The sequence below is a fragment of the Amia ocellicauda genome, chromosome 23, assembly GCF_036373705.1.
Source record: "Amia ocellicauda isolate fAmiCal2 chromosome 23, fAmiCal2.hap1, whole genome shotgun sequence".
NCBI classification, from domain to species: Eukaryota; Metazoa; Chordata; class Actinopteri; order Amiiformes; family Amiidae; genus Amia; species Amia ocellicauda.
This window is the reverse complement of record NC_089872.1, coordinates 11,231,746-11,246,768: the sequence shown is the minus strand read 5'-3', so window position 1 is coordinate 11,246,768 and position 15,023 is coordinate 11,231,746. Positions and strand designations below refer to the sequence as shown.

At 40.0% G+C, this 15,023-nt stretch overlaps 2 protein-coding genes across 7 annotated transcripts in view; one reads left to right on the top strand and one right to left on the bottom strand.

Annotated features, from left to right (window-relative positions):
• The window catches only part of macrod2 (mono-ADP ribosylhydrolase 2), a 583,973-nt gene extending 579,911 nt beyond the window's left edge, over positions 1 to 4,062 (bottom strand). For all 5 annotated transcript variants that reach the window (XM_066696761.1, XM_066696765.1, XM_066696762.1 and 2 more), the window contains exon 1: positions 3,853 to 4,062. In XM_066696761.1, the coding sequence (XP_066552858.1) occupies positions 3,853 to 3,889 (37 nt within the window). In that variant the 5' untranslated portion in view covers positions 3,890 to 4,062. The remainder of the gene's footprint in view (positions 1 to 3,852) is intronic.
• A 4,352-nt stretch (positions 4,063 to 8,414) lies between these two features.
• On the top strand, positions 8,415 to 11,185 carry LOC136718983 (nuclear RNA export factor 1-like). 2 transcript variants are annotated; one of them, XM_066696799.1, is made up of 11 exons: positions 8,415 to 8,845; positions 8,931 to 8,994; positions 9,131 to 9,183; positions 9,318 to 9,425; positions 9,587 to 9,639; positions 9,867 to 9,988; positions 10,163 to 10,205; positions 10,371 to 10,443; positions 10,547 to 10,690; positions 10,857 to 10,917; positions 10,998 to 11,185. In XM_066696799.1, exons 2-11 carry the CDS (start codon positions 8,932 to 8,934, stop codon positions 11,031 to 11,033), a joined length of 756 nt encoding a protein of 251 aa, XP_066552896.1. In that variant the 5' UTR covers positions 8,415 to 8,845; position 8,931; the 3' UTR covers positions 11,034 to 11,185. The 2 variants fall into 2 exon arrangements, with proteins under 2 accessions (XP_066552896.1, XP_066552895.1); XM_066696798.1 differs by having other exon boundaries at positions 10,857 to 11,185.
• Positions 11,186 to 15,023: the final 3,838 nt, after the last annotated feature.

Genomic DNA, 15,023 nt, shown 5'->3' with positions numbered 1-15,023 from the left:
AACATACAGGACTATATATATAAAAAAAAAAAAGAAAAATCAAGGCATGGTTATGTAAGGGACTTCAAGTTAAATGTACCATCAAGTCAGTGCCAAAGTGATATGTTTTAAAGCACAGCCCATTAGCTTGTTCTAACTGATTGCATACATTTTTTAGACCGTGGTTTTACTTTCAGCTTTATATGGCATGCCTTACATACCAAAATGTAAAGTTATCAATCTGAACACTTTGGATCTCAGTGTAATATTACTATTCTCAAGGGTACATGGTATCTTACTTTTAATTGCAGCTGAGATTCAATTGAATAAACTATTGGTTTAATTGGTCTGAACGAACTCCATTTTCTTTTTTTATGGAGGGGCGTTAGCTATTGAGAATATTAAATATTCTTTACAATCCACAGGGCCAGGAGTGAATAATTTTAGTATAGTAAAACCAGTTTTTCTTAAAATAGAAAGTACATGAAATATTTCAGTATGTAGTTTTTCAAACTTCAATATCAAGTAATTCCGATTGTATTTCCAGACTGTATTGTTCCTCAGCAGTAATGTTCCCTCTAAGGTTTTTGGGCTGCAATGAACTTCCCACACAAAGAGAGGTCGGAGATGGGTGAGAAATGTGGCTGCAGCTTCTGTAGCTGTCTCTTGTGCTACCGTTGACATAGTGTGGGCTCCATCTGCGTTAGAAGAACAATTATTGAAATTCATGGAAATGTGGTCACTGTGAAGAAATCAACTTATTTTTTTTCTCCTCACACAGAAACCCCAACTGGAACAGGAAATAATAATAAAAAAAAAAAAAATGAACAGATCTGTTGGAGGGTGAGCCTTCTGCTTCTGCATAAATGAAGACATCCATGTTTTTCTGTTGTTTGCGATTCTTTAAAGGAGATCAAAGGACTTTTCAGAGATCTCTAGATATAGCTGAGCTTCCAGACACTTCAAGGTTTCGAATTTATCTGGCTTTAGATTAAGCACTCACTCCAAAAAGGGTGGCAGCTGAAAGGTTTTCTGTATTAAATGGTGGGGATAGTGCATGTTTATTGTGCATATTTCCTTTTCTTTCTTTATTCCAACTTAAATTCCGGTCTCAGGCAAAGGAAATCAGTGCCAGGGATTAAACCCAGATATTTTGTTGTTTGTGGACTCATTCTTGAAATGAAAATGAATCAATTCAATTATACATGATGCGTCTCCAAATGGACTCGTACAAATATTTCTAGATGATATCATGATGTATCTGCTACAGCATAAGATTGATAGGAAATGCATTCTTAATACCAACCAAAATAAGAAAAATGTGCAAAACCTTAGAAGAGAAGAAACTAGGAGACTTTTAGGAAACCAAGAGGGACTGCCATCTAAAGCTGAAGAAAAAACAACCATATAATGATATGATTCCCTATATATAACTCCTAATCAACTTAAAAATTAAATAGGCTGCTCATATTATTATCAAATTGGTTGAGACAATTATATGTGCATAATCTATTTCATTCTGCTGCATTAATGTTACATGTTAAACAGTATAAAGTTTTAATGAAATGTTTGACAACTAAGTTGAAGCAGAATGCATTACATTTTACAGACATAAATCAAGCAAAAGTTGTTGTGGTCTCACTAAGTCACATATGAAGCACATTATACACTCCAAGAACAAATGTGTCAAAAATTACACATAATGGTAAAACAATCATGTAATAATGGGTGTGCTTTCCACTTCGCCCCGGGTCTTGAGATTAACTGCAAAGTGCTCCATTCCTCAAGTCTAAAGAGGCATTATGAAAGACATCTGAAGGAGGAACTTAAAAGGCCTAACTAATAAAATACTGATTGTATTTACTGCACTTTGTAATGCTTTGAAAATGTTTCTTTTGAAAACTGTAAGTCGCCCTGGGTAAGGGTGTATATGTTAATAAAAAGAATAATAATAAATCAGAAAGGCAGCTTTTCTAATGTCAGTTATTTCAGTAATTTGTAGAAGAAAATAACAAAAGACTAAATAACACTACACAGCACAGTTTTCTATGGAGTGAAGATTTCAGTACAATATCCATGTAATACTTAAAGTTATATATTTTTCAAATTAGTAAGATAAATAAAATATGATGTTATAGTAACTTAATATAAGTACATTGCAGGTTCTTGGAACATGATCCTGAGATTAATACCCTGAGCACGCACCCCTATCCAATACAATGTACCACTCTGCCTTCAGTAAGGATCATCCTCTTAGGTCAAATTAAAACCTACAAGTTGAATTAAACTCCCGTCCCGACTGACCTCCGAGCTCAGTTACTCTTTTCAACTGTCACTGTGCAATGGATGTTTTGTTGGACTCTGTGAGTGCAGGGTATTAATAGACTGCCCCTGCAATTCTATATCTGTAAAGTAGATAGGCAAGCAATGTTGCTTACAAAAAAAGTTCCTTGGCTTTTATGTGTAATGGCTCAGAGACTAATTACACATCAGTTACGTCATGAAAACAAACGTGTGCATTGGTACACTTGGAAAGGAGATCATGTCTGTCCAGCCTTGGAGCTAGGGTTGGGGTTATACCCAGTAAATATCTACTGAATGCTCTAAAGATAAGTCACACATACATCTCCAGTCTCGCCCAGCATGCAGCACAAACTATTGATGTCAGCGATCGAATGGGGTGGGAAACGCAGAGGAGTCACAGCCCCTCAGAAAGATTGTCAACTTCAACACGAGGCACTTAAGTGATCCGGTATGAAGCCCAGAAAGACCCACAGTTCAGTGGGACATCCACGATGGGAGAGCAATGCTCTTCGGTGACAAATCACAAGTCTGCGGCAGGATTGTACTGACAGGCAGGCGGAAGTCTGGAAGAACGCAAAGAGCTTTTCTGGCCTGATCGTGATGCGGTACACAATGGATACTGAAAGAAATACAGCATACTGCGGGCTGGAATCAGCACATAGGGGCAGCTGGGTCATCCTGGATCGGACCCTCACTGTCGCCGGGAAGCAAGAGGAGGCCAGGTGCCCAAAAGTAAGACTTGTGCTGGGGCAGCAAGAGCACACGTTATTTTAATTATCCTCCCACATTGAGAAAGCATCACAACAGATCTTGAAATGGAAAAGTAAAGTGAGCGGACTGTCAATTTCAGGATATTTCCGATATGGAATTTGCACAGAACCTTGTTTGCAGGGTGTGCCACTTATGTACTTTTCTTCTTGTTGTGCCTTATTTGCCACCCCTTAAACTACTTCAAACCCAGGATGTTTGCCATTCAGTACATGACACAAAATGAAACCATCTTTGTTGGAAAGCTACCCAAATAAGTTGATACTCCATACTGCATTGATTTAGAGATGTCAGGTGTAACTAACATGCAGTAGCCAGTCTGCGGAGAGAGCCCGTTCAATTCACCCCCGGCACCTCGTGTTTCAGCCATTGTCAATCTAACAGGTGAACTTGGACAGAGAAGAAATAATAATTGAAACGGCCTAGCGGATGAGGAAAGTATCAAGCTCGGTGGGAAAAGACACACATCCCCCGGTTGCACATGCAAATTGAGCCTTGCATTGGAGCTGTTTCGGGTTGCAAAGACGTGTGCAATAACACACAAAGCTACTTCAAACCCTGCAGTGCATGGAGCTGGTGTTGTTGTAGTAGTAGTAGTAGTAGTAGTAGTAGTAGTAGTAGTAGTAGTAGTACTCTCTCTAGTCTTGCTAGACTGCTGCACCACAAGCAATGCACACAGCATGCGGAGAGGTTGCAAACTGAGAAATAAATGGTAGCTGTAATAATGATTACGTCCAGTTGTAGATGCATAGGCAGTGAGGCGGTGGAAACGCTCTGCACCGAGAGTATAAAAAGGCTTACCTTTCTCCACCTTCCAGTCCTTTTTCTTTTTGCTCATGTTGCCGTGCTGGTGGGGCTTGTGAGTGTTGTTTTTGGCGTTGATCAGCCCCAGGCTCACTGCGAGTGTGTGGGGAAACTCAGAGAAAGTGAAACAGCTCCTGGACGAGAGATGTCTCACCTGAGAAGCTGTCAAAATATACTAGGACCCCGGCGAGCTCAACCGCACTTGAATATGTCGTGTGTTGAGCCCGCCTTTGGTCGTCTCTGATTGGCCACTGCAGGCCAGGAAGAGAAATGGTGATTGGATGGCGTGGATAGCACTCACAATACGGGCCCAAAATGCGTGCAATAAGGTAGGTTGAGCCCCCGTCGACGTCGCTTTCCTAGCAGTGCGAGGTTGTGTAGCAACGGAGGCTGGAAATGCGGGGCTGCGGGGCGCCGGGATGTGCAGGCGAGGCTGCCGCGGCGCCGTGCGTGTGGCGCAGATGCCCGCAGTTCTGCGCAGAGGCGCCCGATCCCTGCGATCCCATTGGTGGAGCCGCGCAGACCTCTGCTGCAGGAGCGCCGGCCGTGTTAGTGTTCGTGTTAGTGCTAGTGTGTGTGTGCACTTGGTAGTTCCGACGCTCATGTTTTATACATGCTCATGTCTGTGTGTTTGTTTGTGTGTTTTAAGCAGGAGAAGGACGCAGCAATAACGCCGTCCGGCCGAGCTGGGTTACGATTGACGTGTGAGGGGAGCTAGGTGTTTCCAGACAGTGGTAGCTTTTGGTTATGTGTTATGTAAAAGCCAAAGAGCAGAAACCCACGCAGAATCGGGGACGTGGTGGGTAAGAGGCATCGTGATCTGGAAACGCTCGTTTCAACAAGTGCAATGCATACCTCACAAGGCATATTTAACCCCATATGATCACACGGGTGCTGACTCTTGCCTGTTCTGCAACACTGGAGATCTGTTTCCATCTGAAATAGAAGCTAAGCTCTATTTTTTAACATACACAGTATTCAAAATGTGATTTTCAGTGATCAGGTATTCCTTATATTACAGTTAGAAGTCAAATCAATTGTCAGATCTGTATTGAAATACCTCTAGTTAGAAGCCACCCTGAAAGAGAAGTAGGCATAATTGAGACGTAATTGCTTAATTGATTGGCTCTGAAGGTTCGAATTTGGAAAACTGTTTTAAATGAGAATTAAACCCCCCGCGAGTTGATTATGTTACTGTAAAGTATTTAAGGGGACACCATGTCAAAACTCAAGGCCTTTCTGGTTCTACATTTCTTCACTTAAATTGCATACACAGTAGCTATATTACTAGTGTGGAGAATAGGAAATGAAATGTATTCAAATGTTATATCAGTTTTAGAAAATTAAGCTATATGGCTAGCAAGAATTCTCAGTCTGAATAAATATCTTTAACCAAATGTAATATCTATGGAGGGTAGGATGACTACAGGGAAGTGCTGTTTTTAGTTAAGGAACAAAATTATTTGTATTGTTCTCATTCACTTAACTTATACATTTGATGGCTTGTATGCATATTATATTGCAAAAGTGTATCATATTTCATTTCGGGAAAGGTAGCCTGAAATGAATCTGCTGACAGCATATTTAATAAGCTCAGACGCTTGAGATAGTTGTATATATTTTTGTGGCAACATAAATATTCAACACCTACAGCACAACACCCCCCCGCAAGGCACAATAGGCTAGTCATTAGATTTGTGCTGCTATAGCTGTCTTGCAAAAAATCCTGAATGTGCGTATATAAAGTAACGCTCACATACAGTTTGCTACAGGGGATTGTTAAATATGAATGAGATGGTCTTTAACAAACTAATAATTCATGCAAACATCTATATTTCACTGGACTTACCTGACCTTTTCCATGAGATGTTTTTCTTTGCAAGTATAATGCTGATACAGTTAACCTAATAAATGAAAAAGTTAATTCGCTGTTATCAAATGGATGTATATGTATGCAATGGCGGAGAATGTAAGCACTGAAAAACAGACTTAGGAAGTTAGGAATGCTCATGTATTTAAAGTCACAGTATAAACTAATAAATACATATATACCTACATATAGAGACATATTTGGCTGGGTGTCTTGTTGACCCCAGAGTCCAGGGTTTGGTCCCTTCCCACTTACAAAAATTATATTAACTTTGCTGTGTAAATACAATTCGTAAATGAAATATTAACGACTAAACTAGAGATTAATCAGAAGAAAACAGGCCAGTTGAAGGTCATACATTTTGATAAGGTTTGGAATTTATGACCTTTTTAACCAATTTAAATTCACAGTAAACCCATTCCTCTATAGTCATTTAATTAACAGTCTTTAAGATGCAGATTTTTGTGTTGTAAATGTTATTTATGTTTTGTGTGTGAAAGGTGTGTTGTGAGTTTACTTGCTTTAGACACTTTCACATTCTTTCGAAGCTCCTCTCTTCCTCCCTTCCCATTTCACTGACTCCAACTGACAAATTTCCAACAAAATGAACCCTTGCCGTCACAATGTAAAAATGCCCTGCCATAAATCTGACAAACTACAGATGCCCTACAGGTATGGGAAAGGTTGTTTGCATGCATAGCTGAACAGAAAGATACGACTGAAAGAGCAATTCAGGGCCAAACGTCTATCAAAACATTTGAGTGGTCTTGTCCCCCTGAAATAATTGAGTTAACAAAGGTGAAGGGGGCAAAGTCCCACTTTACAGCTTTCTTTTTTTTTTTTTTTAGGACAGAAAATAAATATTGAAAAGCCCAGTCCAAACTGGTGCCTTTTTAAGGTTCACTTTTGAGACAGTCGTAGCGATAACATAAGTGTGCACATAAGTGTGAAATGAAAATGAAACTGCATTATACTTACATTGCAATGGAGCTATTATGCAAGAGATACATGGACTGTAGAAACTGAAAGTCAGGGGAAAGATAAAATGGCCAAAGTGCACTGCTAGCTTAAGTAAAGTAATGATAATGGGACTGCCTTATAGCTACACGCTATATAAATCCTTCTTGTAGCTCTCTATATTTCAGCTGCAGTGTGGTCTAATTTCAGTCACACTACAGCCAGGCAATAGTCTCAATGTCCTTTTCTTTTCCTTTTCTTTGAGAGAATGTTATCTGGGGTAATTGTTTTTATTAGAAGTATATAAACTTGACAGTGCTATCAATTATCTGTTATTCAAACTCCTGCTTTTAGGGCCCTTGGAACTGGGTAAGAAAAAGGACTGGTTTGATTCCAGATTAAATGGAGTGAATCCATTCTTCTGTATAATTTTGGTATCATCTACTTTGTCTTGGGAAATGTTCTAAAATGATCCAGTCCTCACTGTTATGACAGACTTTTAAACAGATGGCATGCGAGAGTTTGATTTCAGGTCCAACGGAAATTGGCTTTGTTGAGGTTGTTTTTTCATGCTCAGTTTACTGATCCCTCAGACTAAAAGTTTTGAATAAGAGTTTTCCACTGCAGCTTCTAAGTAATCCCAAGGTTTCCTCTTGGAGAAGAATCCTTTTTAAACAATATTTAATGTGTGCATGAGAGAATGAATACATATAAATACATATACGCCTCTCTCAATCTCTAGCACTTTCTTGTAAATTGTACTCTTCAATGAGCAGATTTTAATAAAGCTAGGGACAGTCCATAGAGGTCAGGGAGCGTAGCCTTTTTTATTTGTTTAAGCACATTGTGTCATGTTGTTTTCCACCTCCAGTATTTAAGTGAATTTATAACCCTACAATTAAAGTAATCATTTTATGTAGGAATGTATGTGAAATTAAAAGCTAATTAACAACATAAAAGTATAATCCTTGTCATTTCCTTGTCCTTACAGAAAAACACCTTTAATTAATAGATTGTCTCATTATACACATCTAATAAGACCTACATAGAACGCATACAAAAATTACAGATAGATACCTAGATTGAGACATATTATACAGTAGTGATCATCTTCAAATATGTAGAATTAATCTTGCTTACTCTGTTTGCTCCCGAAAGCACCAAGGCCCAAGTTTGCTCACTGTTATTTGTGCTGTCTCTTCTCCTTGCCCCGGGGAAATATTTTAACCCAGATTCTATTGAATGGTTCCCCCACAACCACGCTATACCATCTCAAGCCCACTGCACCTGCTGTCAGCGCACAGCTTCATTACGTCTGCGTGATGACACGGGCATCTCTGTCACCCGTTCCCTCTTCTCCTCCTGGGAGACTCCATCTCTAATTAGTCAACATATTGATTATAGCATACAACAATCAAGGCAACCTGCAAACAGGCTGTGGTAGAGGAGATTCTTTAAACGGTGCATAAATTAAATTATCTGACACTTTAATATAGTAAATTTATAATAAATATAATATTCATGAAAATGCTATGAACTGGTTTTTAGATACACGTTTTTGAATTTCAATGTTGTAAATTGATTTCCCCCCTAATGAAGAACACTCGGCCATCAATTATTATTATATTGTAATATTATATTATTATAAATGTAACAGACCTTTTTAGTGGACAAGAGTATTTCAAGGCGGTATTACATTGGGGACATGTGCAGCTAACTGTACTCAATAAACCACGATAGAAAGAGGAAAATAAATGATCACATTTGGGTATGCTTATTACAAGTTTATTACAAAAAACAAATACAGGTGAACCCGAAAAGAAAAGAGCGAAGGATGTGAGTCGGAGAAGCCTTTTTGTATCTTCTGTCTCCATGGCAACTTACCCAAACATGTTGTATTTCAAACTAACAGGGTGCAGCCTGAGGTTGCCATCTGTTTCCAACACCACAGACGACACAGCAGGGAAGGCAGACAGACAGACTCCCAGAACTGACGCCCCCCTCTCTCTCTCTCTCTCTCTCTCTCTCTCTCTCTCTCTCTCTACATATATATATATATATATATATATATATATATATATATATATCTCCAGCAAATTTCAATTCAATGTTTTTATGACTCCCAGCAAGCTCTGGACCTCAACAACATTGTCACCGACTCAGGTAAACGTACACATGAGACAAATGTCTCCGTCTCACTCTCACACTCGCACAATAACACACACTCTCATACTACCCTCTCTCTCAGGATGGTTCTCCCCAGGCCCACAGCACTTGAAGCTGAAACACCAGCCGCATCCCCGGCCTGCGAAGTGAGTGATATGCCCCTCCATAAAGATTACAGCTGATGTCCCAGAGTGAGAACAGGTTTGCCTAACTTTCTCTCTCTCTCTCTCTCTCTCTCTCTCTCTCTCTCTCTCTCTCTCTCTCTCTCTCTCTCTCTTGCAGGGTAATCGGGAGCAGGAGGAGGTTAAGCGCGTGATTATGCGCTTCCTGAAGGAGTGAGTGTGTCAGTCATATAGTGTTTGTGTGACTGTCTGTGTTGGTCTTTATATTAATGTCCTCCCTCGGCTACTACAGAGTGGTAATGTGTCTGACTGTCTGCTATTATTGTTTTAATGTGTCTGTCTGTCAGCTACTACACTGTGTACGACTCGGGGGACAGACAGCCGCTCCTCGAGGTGTATCATCATGGAGCCTCTTTCTCCCTTGGCATCCCCCTCACCTCAGAGAACCGCTCCAGGTACCACAAGAGTGTACGCCTGTGTGTGTGCCTCTGTGTTTGTGCGCGTGTGTGTGTGTGTGTATGTGTGTGTGTGTGCATGTGTGTGTCTGTAAGTTAGTTCAGTCTGGTCAGTGTGTGGCAGTGTCTGACCCCTCTCTCTCCTGCTCTCTTGTGCACAGGTGCACTTTGGGATACTACCATGGCTCAAACATCAGGGAGCTTAAAGACTCCAGTGAGTGTGATTGTGCTGGAACACAGAAAGAGCACTGAACACACACACGCACACTCACACGCAAACACACACACACAGGCACTTAACAAATAATGTACAATACAAGCTGATCTGATGCAGTGCAAGCCATTGATAGTGCAAACGGTGGCTATTGTACAAATGGTGTGTGCAGTGAGTGTGATGGACTCCTGTGCGTGCCTCTCTAATCTGTCCCCCTGCCTCTCCAGCTACAGCCAAGTGGTACCAACTGCTGAAGCACACGCGCCTGAATGTGGTGGCCTTCCTCAACGAGCTGCCCAAGACGCAGCACGACACCAGCTCTTTCGCGGTGGACGTCAGCACTTACACTGTGAGTGACCACTGACCCGTGGGCGTCTGTGTGTCTCTGCATGTCTCTGCATGTCCGTCTGTGTGTCTCTCTCTCTCTTTCTCGAGGAGTCAAATTCAACATTAAAAACGAGCTTTATTGGGGAGTGTTTCAGTGATTGATGTATTGATGTCTCTCTCTCTCTCTCTCTTCCAGAACACGATACTGTCCTTCACCGTTACCGGGGTGTTTAAAGAAGGTGAGAGGGGCGGGGTTGGACAGTATTCTGCTGAGCTAGACTATAGCAAATTGCACTAGACTGTACTATAGTGGACTATAGAGTTTGAAGGAAGATGGGAGGACTCTTCTATACTGCAATGACTGGTACTAACTCTCCCTCTCTCCTCTCTTCTTCCTCTCTCAGTGGATGGGGAGTATCGGGACATGGTGTGCGCGTTCTCCCGCGAGTTCGTCACCGTCCCTGCAGGAAACGCTGGGTACGAGGGCCACTCATCCCTCCATCTCCGCCTCTCATCCCTCCATCCTTCTCTCCAGGCTGTGTATAGTGAATGATGAGCTCTCTCTCTGTCTCTCTCTCAGACTCTGTGTTGTGAGTGACGAGCTGTTTGTGTGGGACCACCCCACGCCGTCCAGCTGCTCCGCGCCCACGCCGACCGCTGTGCAGCAGGAAATGCTGTTCGTCTTCTCCCAGCAGTCCGGCATGAACCTGGAGTGGTCACAGAAGTATGTACTGCTGGACACTGACTGCTGACCGCACTGACCACTGCTCCACATCGATTACTCGGTTACATCGGTTAATAGTGTGTTAACGGCAGTATGTGTTGATAAATGCAATAGTGTGTGTGTTGATGTGTGTTGTGTCTTGATAACAGTAGTGTTTGTGTTGCAGGTGTCTACAGGACAACGACTGGGATTTCAACAGAGCCGCTCAGATGTTCTCCCAACTCAAGGTCAGTCTCTCTTTTACTCTCTCTCTCTCTCACATACACACACACACACACTCTCTCCTCCTCTCCCTCTTCCCCTTCAGGCTCAAGGGAAGATCCCAGATGTGGCTTTCAAGTGAAGAGTGTGATGGAGAGAGTGAGCGAGGGATGCAATAATATCTCGGCAATGAAGATCCCCTTCATGAAGACCCCCTCTCTCTCTCACTCCTTCATATTTTTATTATGGACTTCTAAAGATGTAAATATGGACTTTTTTCAAAATAAATCCCTTCCCCCTTAAATTAAAACTAAAAATTATAAATCAAGACCGTGACTGCTGTGATCCTTCCACCGAACTCGTACCTCGTGGCTCTCTGTGCATATATATGACCCATGGCAGTGTATATTGTGAAGTGGTTTAATGAATTCTCAGGATACACTGATGAAGAAGTAACAATCTCTTGTAGTCAGTTAATGTTCTGCATCTTAATTTATTGTGTTGGGAGCTCTGCACAGCTGGAAATTAGAGTACAAAGGGTTTTGAATGTACTTTCAAACTAACAGGGTGCAGCCTGAGGTTGCCATCTTTGCCACTTTTGCCACTTTTCAGACGTGAAATATAAATAGTGTACCTAATATTAAAACATGAGTGTTAAGAAATACGGTTTATTACTTTTTAACTTGGAACGATTCTCTACTGCAGCTTGGATTCTGGCTTGCATTGTCAGTGAGTGAGTGCCAATAAAGAAAGATTGCAATGGCACATACTGAGACACTGCAAACCTGAGACGTGACACTCATTTTCTGCTGATGTCTCTCCTTGGAGCCGCGCTTCATTGTAGTGCCTGAAATGGACGCATTTACAAATTTATAAATCTGTCAAAGCTGCAGCCTAGAACACATTTTGCAAAATGGAAAAATACTTGGAGACTGACATGGAAGTATTAATATTTAAAATTCTCCACTGGCTATACCATCTGACCTTTGGGTTTTGTTCAGAGTGGTGTTGTATTATTCTACACAAGCAAGCAATTATACTTAACTCTCCTGAAAGGACTATTTGCATTTTAAATAGTTATACGCACATAGCATGGTTTATTTTTGTTTTTAAATGCAAAGCATCCACTGTATATGTGTTAATATACTGTCTAAATGGTATACGATACTTTGAGACACAAACTGTAATCAAAACTAATTAAAATTCCTTTAATATATAGAATACTTTTCTTTACATTAATAAATTGATTCAAGAAACAAAAGCTTATATTCTCACTATTTCTGGAACTCAATAGGGGCAACATTGTTCGGTATATATGAATTGTGTATTTACGTTTTGATTATTTTTATTTAATCTCATCTAGTCTAGCTGGATTCTCTGGATCAGTGGCACTTTTGGTCAGGGAAAACATGGCACTGTTTAAACTGACATTTGTTCTGCTTGTCAGCCAGGAATAACCTCATGTTGGTAGATGTGAGCAATTAGGGTTTTTATATAGTACCACTTACATCAAATTAGTATCAGAAATGAAACCATAAGTGGAAGCCCTTCTTGCATCTGCTATGCCTTGCTGGAACGTCTGCTTCTCAGAGGATCCTCGTTCCAAAGACTGTTCACGAAGGAACGGCAGCTGAAAGAAACAGTTGATCTTAATTCCAGGACAGTGAAGAAAAAGTCAATTAGAGGGACTGATAGGGAGAAATTCCCTCAATAAATAGTTTATTCAGCTATAACTAAGCGCTCCGGAAACGACCAGTCGAGACGACACATCTAAAGTGTTTCTATAGAACATGCTATCATATAAAAGATGACTTCTTTTGGTTGCCGGGCAACTACAAGATGTCAATAAGGTACCCCAAACCTTATATCACACTTCTCCTGTGTTTTCTGTTCTCTCTTTGGCCTTGGATGAAAATGTTTTTCTAAAAATCAGCTACACAGAACTACTGCACCCGGCCTCTCTGGAGAAAAACATGAAGCTTAAATTCATACAAGGGTTACACAATCTTGCTGCAACAATGGTGCAAATGGATTAATTTTTTTTTGCATCTAGACAGGGCACTGTCCCGCATCAGGGAAAGTAAAACTGACTACAGTACATCCTTCTTTTTGAAATTGAAAAAAAACCCCACTGTTATGCCTTCAGGGTCTGTTTTGTTTTAAGTTAGCCCTGGCACTTGGCATGGGAATAGAGAAAAAGATTTTGCGTGAGGTTCTTCTGTGAATATGTACTTGATACTAGGATGCCAAGCAGATTCGTCCTCTGGGTGGTGTTACAAAGTCAGTGTTTTTTTAAGCTTTTGTTCCAGAATTAGCAGAGAATGATTGTCAAAGTGCATGAGTCATGTGACTGATGCACACCCCACGATCGGCGCGCACGACTGCAATTATGTTGTCCAGGTAATGAGATAAAATAGAATATAAGTTTTCATTTACAATAGTTCCTATTTTTCTAAAGAAGCTATAAGACTGTCAAGCCCAAATACATCTTATGAAAGTTTACCACAGTACATTTTGCAATATGGCTGGTATCTCCTGGTTTTACTATTGTTATGCCCTGTTTTAAGACACAATATTTAAAAGAACTGATATTTCACCCATTTTGGGAAGCATCAGTATAATTTACAACGTTTGTAATAAACAGCTGCAAGTGTTGCTTGTCACACAGTCTCAGTTTTATCAGATTCTCACCCTCACCATTTAGTAGTGATAAATAATGATAATTGGATAAAAAAAAAATGATTAGCATGGAGACACAAACACCTATAATTGCCTAAGGCATTGAAATGTCTGTTCAAAATATCAAGCAATGTTAGTTACCTTATTTTACTCTGTAAATTCATAGCTTTTATGATCATATTTATGAAGATAAGAATTATGAGATACTATATAATAATTATTAATAATAATAAATTATAATTATGAGATAGTAAGTCATGTCTAATGAGATACCAAGTTAATTAAACAATGTACTAAAAATATTCCTTTTGTGGTGGAAAATGGGCTACTGTAGATAAAATATGTATTACAATTAATCATTTTTACAAACATAACACATGGGTTCAATAGTTACACCATGTATTAGACAATATAATGATTTACAGATTTTTTAAAGGATGAATTTCTTTATTGTTGGCTTTTCAGTTTGAATCTAATTTTGATGTGTAACTCACTGCCTAACTGCTTTTAAAAGAGATCGCATTTGCAACCTTCTGTCTCCAGACTTGACTGATGTGTTCTGTCTGATCTCATCCCATCTGTTCACGGAGCTTCCTGGGCTACGACATTCAGTTTCATCTTTGTTTTATTTAACCCCCCAAACGAAAGGTAGAATTCATTCATAAACACAGCTCAAATAAACGTCACGTTCTTCTCCAGTACCTCGACACTGGTGATAGAAAACAAAAGAATTGGGGTTTTATTGTTGGAGGAGGGAAATGATTTACGGATCATTTCAAATGTAGCACAATAGTCATCTTGTGGAGTTGCTACTCCCTGTGATGGTGTATTGATAGACAGTAAAAGCGGTTTGGAAATGTCCTCCCTTTTCGAAACAGAACCCTATGCAAGGACCACTTAACTTAGCTTGCAGAAAGATGACCTTCCTGCCTCAAGTGAAAGAACCAGATTGGAATGATCTCTGTTTTATTAATGTATTGTTTTTAGCTACTTTGTTTAATGCAGTGGCTAATGTGAGAAAAAATTAAGCCATCGCTTTTAAATACTATTCAATCAGTATATGCAAAAGAACTAGCTGTAGGCTTTATGTTATTAACTCATCTGCATAATGACATCCACAGATTTGCATACTACCTCAGGTTTCAGACTGTCATTTAACAATTTCGAGTGAAAGTGGGATTCACAAAACTGGATGTGAAGCTTCTGAAGTACCACTGACAAGAGAGATGACAGAAACATTACAATAGAGCGATTTCATCTAAATTGACTCAAATTACCTTTCTTTTAGCTACGGGAACCTTTTGTCTTCCTGGTCATCTAAGAGCTTTTTACAGATTTAATAACACAGAAATGTTCCTGTCCCAAAAATCCGCCTGAAGGATTTCACTGTAGTGCACACTTAAAAGAAGAAAGAATAATGATAATAGTGATTCAAATGCAATGTTTGGAGATC